General features: G+C 40.1%; 1 protein-coding gene across 3 annotated transcripts in view; it reads right to left on the bottom strand.

Moving 5' to 3' along the window:
• Window positions 1-221: 221 nt before the first annotated feature.
• The window catches only part of Dhtkd1 (dehydrogenase E1 and transketolase domain containing 1), a 46,874-nt gene continuing 37,244 nt past the window's right edge, over window positions 222-9,851 (bottom strand). Inside the window, exons 13-18 of one of the 3 annotated variants that reach the window (XR_012910411.1) lie at window positions 7,752-7,916; window positions 6,391-6,473; window positions 5,872-6,041; window positions 3,333-3,418; window positions 2,041-2,250; window positions 222-2,000 (exon numbers count right to left, since the gene is read on the bottom strand). Coding sequence is in view for 2 of the 3 variants with exons in the window: in XM_075970421.1 (XP_075826536.1) it covers window positions 2,146-2,250; window positions 3,333-3,418; window positions 5,872-6,041; window positions 6,391-6,473; window positions 7,752-7,916 (609 nt within the window). In the remaining variant the exon portion in view is untranslated. Of the gene's footprint in view, window positions 2,251-3,332; window positions 3,419-5,871; window positions 6,042-6,390; window positions 6,474-7,751; window positions 7,917-9,851 lie in introns of those variants that run through there. The other 2 variants (XM_075970421.1, XM_075970423.1) reach the window with 2 other exon arrangements.

The raw sequence follows: 9,851 nt of genomic DNA, 5'->3' as shown, positions 1-9,851 counted from the left end.
CCATTTTATTTTTATAACTAGAGTTTTAAAATCCTTTAAGAAACCAAGAGATCAGCCGGGCGATGGTGGCGCACGCCTTTAATCCCAGCACTCGGGAGGCAGAGGCAGGTGGATCTCTGTGAGTTCGAGACCAGCCTGGTCTACAGAGCGAGTTCCAGGACAGGCTCCAAAGCTACAGAGAAACCCTGTCTCGAAAAACCAAAAAAAAAAAAAAAAAAGAAACCAAGAGATCTGAGAATAAAGATACATTATGCTTTTTTCTACCTAAATATACATTATTATTCTCATCCAACAGGCCTTTGAAACTTTACTGATTTATTTAAGTAGTACTAAGCTACAAGATTTATAAGGCTTGATTCAAGAAAAAAAGGACTGAGGAATACAGAGAGAAAAGGGAGGTAAAGGCTTGGTGGTGGAGCTAGTAAACACAAGGCTCTAGAACTGATACCCAGATCCAGAGAAAAGAAAAAAAGAAAGGAAGGAAGAATGAATGAACAAAAGAAAGAGAGGGAAGGAAGGAAGGAAGGAAGGAAGGAAGGAAGGAAGGAAGGAAGGAAGGAAGACAGGAAGGAAGGGGGTAGGAAGTCACAGGAAAAAAGAGAAGCAAATATTACAGGAATGTTAAATAAGTACACTAAAGAATGATTTTAAAATGTAAATTGTAGTCTGGCATGGTGGTGTTCATCTTTAATTCCAGCACTCAGGGAACAAAGGCAGAGAGATCCGAGTTCCAGGCCAGTGAGAACTACATAGTGAGACCCTATCTCAAAAACCAACAAAAAGTTATGCATTACAAACCTATTACTAATCTAGAACTGCCTATTCATTAATGATTTAAGACACCGCCCATTGATGGTCAAAGACAACAGGGAATAGACGCATTCCAACCTGTCATATGCCCCCATGATCTTTTAGAAAAACAGTATTATAAAGCAAAATGGTACATGGCAGATGCTCCTCAGAACCAGTTCAAATGAAGCCACACAGCTACTGTTTCGATTTGGTTCCAACATTAGGCTTAACTCCAAGTGGAGTGGGTCACTTGGTGACTCTAAGGAACCCCAAGGACCTGGATTTGGGAAGGTAGCTAAAAAATTAATGTCCTTTACAGGACGAACATACATCATAGTTGTACTTGGAACTTTTAGAGACAAAAATGATTAGCCTGATACTAAAAACCACCCATCAGACACCAAAGATAGTTTAAAAGTTAGAAATGTCAAAGCAATATAATGGGGGGGGGGGAATTAATGATAAAATAAAGCACCAGCCAGTTTTAATACAGCTAACACTTCATAATTTAAAAGTCATTAGAGGCCAGGGCTGCAGCTCAGTTGGTAGAGTCCTCCCTCATCACCAGTATTAACTAGGCATGACCGCACAAGTGAGGAGTCCCAGCACTCATGAGGTAGAGGCAGAAAGAGCAGAAGTTCAGTCAGTGATCCTCTGCTCTACAGTGAGGATGAGGCCAGCCTGGACAACAGGACAACAACTGTTTGTGTCTCAGCACAGTGCTAGAAGATCACACAATCAGAAAGTTGTATTTAACAGGATTTACTTTTCATGATAATGGATAAATCCTGAAAGAGCACAAATCCGGAATGATCTAATTCTACTGGTACTGGGTGGAACATTTCGTAGAGTGGCTCAGAGATGTCTTAAAACAAAAATATTGCTGTTCAGAGGGCTTTTAAAAAGGGGGAAATGAAGATAAGTTATGTGCACTAAACAATTAAGTGGTCATGTTCGGGCTGCCTATACACTGCCTATATACAGCCCCATGTTTTAGCCAAAGAACTTTCCTTGCTCATTTATGGTCAGTTACAGTGGAGTCTGAATACATCTGGTTAATGACCTCCTTTTCCAGTTCATTCATATCTAACCAAAGCACAATAAACACTATTGTCCTGCAAAGGATAATAATCTACCATCTCTTTCATTACTTCTAAAATCATTTCCTGCTTATTCCACTTATTCCAGAGTCATTTGTCCAATTCAGTCTCAATTCAGTCTCATATCAGAGTCATTTGTCCAAATCACTCCATGGGCTTCCGTGCTAGCTGGGGGAAAGAGAAAGGGTGGAAGAAGCAGGTTCACCTTTACAGCACTTTGCTTAAAAGGCAATCCTGTTTTTCTCAAAGCACATTATGAAGCAAAGGTCTTGGTGAGGATGTCTTCATGCTGCTGCTGGTGCATGGTGCCAATTCCTACTGCAGGTGCTGGTAAAGGGGGCCGGCTTACAAGACGGAGCTGTCATGGGAGCAAAGAAGAAACCAAATGACATTTTGAGTGCACTGGAGTTCTGTTCAGTTCCACCAAAAAGTTCCATATATTCTCTGTTAGCTTGTTCAAGGTCAGAAGAAATACTGAACTACAGAGAACAGATTAGAATAAAATATCTACCCCTGAATTCCAAACATGATAAGATAAAAAAAACTTATCTTTTGATCTTAGCTATAGTTTCTTTAACTAGATGTATTTCACGTAAAAATGATCTTATCATAGCAAACTCATACTAAATGAGGGAACTACATTCTACTGCACACAGAATAAACAGATAAACAGAAGTACAACTATTCTTATTGTCTCTCCTTTCCTGAGAAAGGTAAAGATGTACAGTCTAACAGCATTATAAACATGGCCGGAATAAGTGCTAACTGGGTATCTCTGGCACAAAACTGAAAAAAAATTACTCATCAGTATCTTTCTCTGGCACTTGGACAAGATATGGTGAGGAAATAGTAAGAAAAGTAACGACATACAAAGTTCATCGTTTTTCTGGGATACAAGCACACTTTTAGCATAATATTACAGGTTGAGCATCCTCAAACCAAATTCTCCAGATAGTTATTAAAAGGTCTTGGGTTTTGAAGCATTTCAGATTTTGGAATTTTTTTAAGGCTTCTCAGCCTAGGAAGTGTACGTAAATACTCCAAAATCTGAAAACCTCACATATCTGAAACACTTCTGGTTCTGACCATTCTGAATAAGGAATACTCACCCCTGTAATCTTAATACATAGACAGCTCCACAAACTCAACATTTTCCTCCAAAGGAATAATCTAAAACTAGATTTCTCTTTTTATTTCCTCTTCCTCTCGCATGTATCAGGATCTGACTATGTTGCCTGATGTCAAACTCATAAACTCAAGTGACCCCAACCTCCTAATATAGGCATGCACCACCATGACCAGCTGAAAAAGAGAGGTTTTAATTTCACTTTATCTTTAAACAAATGAGGAAGCTGAGAATAAAAACCCTTACGTTGTTACTCCAAGAGAAACAAGAGAGAGAGAATATGAACAAATATAAATTGAAGAGTAAACACTCACCTTGCAGGCCAGCTGTTTTTCAAACCTTGGAGAAACAAAAAACCATGGACCCATGTTCTGAGGCTCCTCCTGACTCCAAATGATATCTACAAAAAGAAAAAATTGACTTCAACACCTAATATATAACTTATATACCAAGAAGTGGAGTAGAGAAAGGGATGGATGGAAAATAGATAAATTTTCAACTTCAATTAAATGCTTTTCCAACATGTTAGCATCTTAAATTTTTATTAGGTATGTGTATGTATGCATGTCTGTATAAATGTGTGCCCTGTGCACAGGTGCCCAATGAGGACAGAAGAGAACACTGGATCCCTTGAAGCTGGAGTTACCGGTGGTTGTGAGCCACCAGTGTGGATACTGGAAAGGGTTAACACCTGAACCATCTCTCTAGCTACTAATGTTATTTCTTCCTTCCTTTCCTCCTTCCTCCTTCCTCCTTCCTTCTTTCCTTCTTTCCTTCTTTCTTTCCTTCCTTCCTCTTTCTTTTTTCCTTTCTGGCAAGTACATAGTTATGTGTTCATCAAAAAAAATAATCATGATTCAAAATACTTCTTTCATCCTGATTGTTTGCAGTTAGTATGCTTCTGAGCCCCAAATGTTAGCAAGAATCAGCCTTTTGTCTACCGTGAAGTTTCATCTTACCAAAATGCCATATAAATGGAGTCATACAGTGTGTAGCCTTTTGGGTATGATGTGAATTGTCAAAATACATTTGTGATTTACCCAAGTTCTTGTGAATAGCAACAGTTCATTCCTAGAGGTTCAGAGCTAGCCTGGTTGCCTTTAGCATCCTTGAGGCCCTGCTTTATTGAGTATGATAATATACACATTTCTTGCTACAGGGTAACTGTGTTTATTCATTGCCTAGGCGAAGAACAATTTGATTATTCCAAGCTTGAGGCAATTACAAATAAAGCTACTAAAAACAAAAAAAAAAAACAAATGCAGCTGCTAAAAATACCTGTATGCAGATTTTCCTGTGAACCTGTTTTCATTTTCTGGGTAAACCAGCAGTGGGAATTCTGGGTTACAAGGTAAACTAGGGTTCATGTAGTAAGAAACCATCTTCCAGAGTAGTTGCAAACACTTACAATCCCAGCAGTGGTGAGAGAGGGTTCCACTTGCTTTGCTTTGCATGCTCGGTTTATTGGGGAGGGGTTGTTTTGTTTTACACTTTAAATATTTTGGGGGGAGGGGTATTTGGACTGCATGTATTTCTGGGCACCACATATGTGCCTCGAGCCCTCCGAGGCCAAAAGAAAATGTCAGATCCCTTGAAGCTAGAGTCATTAAGCATATTAAGTACTACCCAGCACTAGTGCTGAGAACTGAGCCAGATAACTTCAGAAGAGCATCCAGTGCTCTTAACCACCGAGCCATCTCTCCAGCCCCTACAATAATTTTTACAATGAAAGTTTCTCATGCTGATTAAGCCAAATTTTTGATGACACAACTAAAATCTTTCTATCTAACCAAGCTCATAGAGGTTTTCTCCTAACATTGTTACAGGTACATTTAGGTTTGTAATCACTTAATTTCTCTCAGGTGCATACCGATATCAAATTTTCCAACCTAAGTACTGAAAGTGCTTTATCATTTACAATTATATTGCAATTATCACATATGATGGGACAGCACTAATGACCCACAAATTTTCAAGAAATTATGTTTAGATCATAGTGGAACACCAAGACAGACATGGCCCTAGTGGTAGGTACTTCAAAACATATCCTCAGATTCCATGAGATTTGACTTTCTAGTGCCTTTCACTTCCCCCACCTCTTTCCATCTGAAATGGTGTGAACAGGTTTCCCTAACAGGAACAAGTGTTGTGGAATATTAGTTGAAGATGTGTTGCATTAGTTTATGCTGTGGAACATTTGTTTAATGATGCAAAGATGTGTTGTATTCTTTTATGTTGCATTTGTTTAACTCTGTGAAGTTATATTACTTTAGCTGTCTAAAATACCTAATTGGTCTAATAAAGAGGTGAACAGCCAATAGCTAGGCAGGAGAAAGGATAGGCAGAGCTGGCAGAGGGAGAAAATAAATAGGAGGAGAAATCTGGAAAGAGAGATTGGGGAGCCAAAGGAGAAGGAGAGGAGGACATCAGGGGCCAGCCACTCAGCTACACAGCAAGCCACAGAGTAAGAAGTAAAGAAAGCTATATAAAATAGAGAAAGATAAAAGCACCAAGGCAAAAGGTGGATAGAAAAATTTAAGAAAAGTTGACTAGGCTGTGCATTCATAAGTAAGAATAAGTCTCCATGTAATTTATTTGGCAACTAGGTGGTAGGACCCCAAATAGCAAAGGGCAAATAAAACAACCAACTACAAACAAAAGGCTTTAGCTTGGTGGGTAGTGATAATGCACGCCTTTTTTTATCCCAGTACTCAGGAGACAGAGACAGGTGGATCTCTGTGAGTTTGAGGCCAGCCTGGTCTAGAGAGCTAGTTCCAAGACAAATTCCAAAGCTACAGAGAAACCCTGTCTTGAAAAACCAAAAAGAGAAAAAAGAAAGAAAAAAGCCTTTACCTTTAACATGTTTGTATTTGCTCATCTCTTGTTGTAATGAATCCAGCGGGAAAGGGCAGAGTTCCTCTACTCGAATGATGGCAAAGTCATGCTTCTTGGCCCCCAGAGATTCTCTTTGCTTCAGCAGGGCATAAAAATGTTTACCACAGCAAAATATGAGGGTTTTAACGCTGTTGGGAACAAAGCAGGTATCAGTGTGGAGCAAAACATCCTTAAGAATTGTGTCAGAAGAGAGAAGAGACTCGATTTCAATGTGTTGCAATAAAGCTGCTTGGGGCTCTGCTGCTGGGTTCAGTCACCTACAATTCTCTTTCTGTGCCAGCTGTCCCCAGAATTCACTCTTTCATACACACTCCCCTTAAAACATAGCTATAAAGGGGCTGAGATGTAGCTCAGCAGTATTAAGCATGGTAAGGCAGTGTATTCAGTCACACACACAATTTATAACAGGATATAAGAAATTTTGTTCACTTATTAAAACCCCTGCCCAAAGTAGGAGACAGAGAAACACCAAATTACTTTTTTGGATCTACTGATGAATCGCCAATGACAGGTTTGAATGCTGTTCCTGGGGCCATTTCCTGAAGAGTTGACACAGCTGCCTAAAAGAGAAAAACAGCCATACCCACAAGAACAATAGAGAAGAGCTACAGCTGTTTCTGCAAGCAGATCTTAGAGAAACAGTTCTAGAACTTTGGCACAGAACCACACTCAAGCATGCTCAAGAACACAGTGTTCTCCAGGGTACAGTTTTGTGTGCACCAAACTGAATGATAAGAGCTTGCCTTGTCCATACCATAAGACAGCTTTGTTGTTGTTTTTTTTTAGTTTGTTGTCTGAGACAGTCTCACTACACAGCTCATAATGGCCTGGAGCTCACTATGAAGACCAGGTTGACCTTGAACTCAGAGATTCTCCTGCCTCTGCTTCCGCACCCAGAAGAAGCTGACCATTGTAGTAATTTACACTTTGACTTGGCTTGAGGCTTCTATTTCAAAATATCTGTATCAGAAGAGCCCTTTCACAAAAAAAAACAAGAACAAAACACGTATGTGTGTGCATGCATGCACACACACACAAATACACACACCAAAAAATCAAAATAAAAAACCAACCTGTCCTAAAGGGATTGTACGACTGTTCTTGAATTTTCCGTGATTTCTCAAGACTCCCGAAAATATTGTTGAAAGGAACTACAGAGAAAGCCACAACATAGCTGCTAGGGATAGCTCAGAGGATAAGAGTACTTGCTGCTCACCTGACCTCAAGTCCCGGTATGATGTGGGATTCCCCTCTGTATGCTATGAATATGTTTCATGGGTTAATAAAGAAGCTTCTTTGACCTGTGGCAGGTCAGAAAATAGCAAGGCAGGAAATCTCAACAGAGATAAAGAGAGGTAGCAGGCAGAGTCAAGGAGATACCATGTAGCTGCCAAAGGAGAAAGATGCCAGAACCTTACCTAGTAAGACACAGCTTTGTGGCAATACACAGATTAATAGAAATGAGTTAATTCAAGATGTAGCTATTAATTTCAAGCTAGCTAGAAATACACCTAAGCTATTGGCCAAACAGTGTTATGAATAATATAGTTTTTGTGTTATTATTCAGGTCTAGATGACCGGGAAACAAACAAGCAGTCTCCGCTTACACCAGCACCCACACTGACTGGCTCATAACCACCTTTAAGTCCAACACTTCTGGCCTCTGGGGGCTCTTACGCACACATAGCGCGCGCGCGCGCACACACACACACACACACACACAGAGCAAATAAAACTTAACAAAAAATAAATACAATTAAATACATAACACAGAGAAAATAGACTATAAAAAAGTTAACGAAAGGAAAAGGCCTTATGAGATAGCTCTTTCTACTTACAGGGTACCTGAGTAACACTTTGGGAGAAGCAACAATGAGAGGTTTTCTGAAATTCCGGATCATTTGTCTTCTAAGCAAGTGGAAATACTGAGCGGGCGTAGTTGGGTGTACCACAAACATGTTCACAGTGTCGCTGTCCACCCCTTCTTCTGTACTATCGCACATCTAGGAGAGCAATGGGAAGAGAACACAGGCACTCTGGGATCATCTGCCTTAGTCCCAGCACAGCCCAAGGCTAAAGTGAAGCACACAGATTTTAGCTAATAAGATATTTCTCTCCGTTGTGTATCAGAAAAGTATTAGAAGGCATTTCCCCTGACCTATAAAGTATTAACCAAAGAAGAGACAGAGGGTTGTCTCCATCCACTCACTTCTAACAAAGCTACTTCCAGACAAGGCTGTTTGAAAAAGGCACCTGGGAAAGAATTTTTAAAAAAACATATCCTTTCTCTTGAGCAACCAGTACCCACACATAGATATGGAAGGTAGAGGCAAAAGAGTAAGATGTTCATGGTCACCCTCTGCAACAACTGAATTTGAGACTAGCCCAAGCTACATGAAAACCTGTCTCAAAAAACAAATAATAAAGGATCCTCTATCCTTCGCTGTTATGCTCCTATCCTCCCCCGACCCCCCATATAAAGTTAAGAGCAATAGTTATTTGGCACACATATTCTCTGGTGTGTCTTACTTTCTTCTGAGTGCCTCTCCCCTTTTCTTATTATCTTCATTTAAGCTTATATTAAAATATCTTTATGCCAGGTGTTGGTGGTACATGCCTTTAATCCCAGCACTCGAAAAGCAGAGGCAGACAGGTCTCTGTAAATCTAGGGCCAGTCTGGTCTACAGAACTAGTTTCAAGACAGCCAGCACCACACAGAGAAACCCTGTCTCAAAAACAAAACAAAAAATCTTTCTGTCCCCCACAAATCTTCTGGTTATCATCAGATTAAGACGGTAAGAGGGAGCACTAACAGAATCTCACACTTTTGGTGAAATAAAATCATAGTGTGCACATTTCAGGACAAAAGAACAAACAAATGCAGATTGAGCCAGGTGTGGTGAAATCCCAGGAATTGGAAGAAGAGAGTCTGAAAGGTTGGGAGTTCAAGGTCAGCCTTGGCTACAAGACACTGTCTCAAAAAAAAAATTTAAGATGTATGTTAAAAGGTTGAGAACAAAAAAATAATCTCAGAAGATCCTGCTGGCCCCAACCCTAATATGGAAGCAGTGTGGGTATGGAAAGAGGATTGAAAAAAAAACCCTACTATCCCAGAAGAAAGGCAGTAAGGAGCATCCTGGGAAATGTCAAAGGCACCGTCTTCTCTAGTAAGAAGCTCCTACAGAAGCCTAATGGAAGTGGCATGCATCCATCTCCCATAGGGAGGAGATATTTGTGGGCAATTACTGAACCTCAGAAAAATACCCAGATCAAAGAGTTCTTTCCCAGTTACAGCCTCAGGACCCAAACTCTGGAACCTATCCTCAACTACTGTTGTAAGAGAATATATTGTATCCACTGTGCAGGATAAATAAATATTTATTCATTCTTGATTGGAAAACACAGAAGGTCTTCGAAGAGGCCTAAGTAACCAAGACAAGATGAAACGAAACAGCACAGGGATAACACAAATGCCATGTAGGCAAATAACTTTATGAAGAAAATAAAGGAACACAGTGGGCTAAGGACAGAGTTTGAGGGTTTTTTGTTGTTGTTGTTGTTGTTGTTGCTATGTTTTTAGGGAGGATGACACAGTCTCATATAGCTCAGGCTGCCTCAAAATCACTAATAGCTGAGGATGGCCTTGAGTGTTTGACTCTCCTGCTTCCACCTCCCAAGTGTTGGGATTACAGGCGTGTGTCAAGTAACCATGCCTGGTTTTGTATAGTACAGGGACTGAACCCAGGGTTTCAGTGCATGACAGCCAAGCACTTTCCCTACTGAGCCCAGGACAGAGTTTTAAAGAGAACAGAACAAAGTCAGACAATAATGAAGAGCATAAAACTAAGAACACAAAGTGAGAACTCTACTCAAACTACTGAGGTTTAAGTAAACAAGAAGTACCAAGAACAACAACTGGCAAGAGGCCTTGGTGATTC

Source organism: Microtus pennsylvanicus, chromosome 4 (assembly GCF_037038515.1).
Source record: "Microtus pennsylvanicus isolate mMicPen1 chromosome 4, mMicPen1.hap1, whole genome shotgun sequence".
Lineage (NCBI taxonomy): Eukaryota > Metazoa > Chordata > Mammalia > Rodentia > Cricetidae > Microtus > Microtus pennsylvanicus.
Note: the sequence above shows the minus strand (reverse complement) of the source record. Positions and strands in the feature narration are given on the sequence as shown.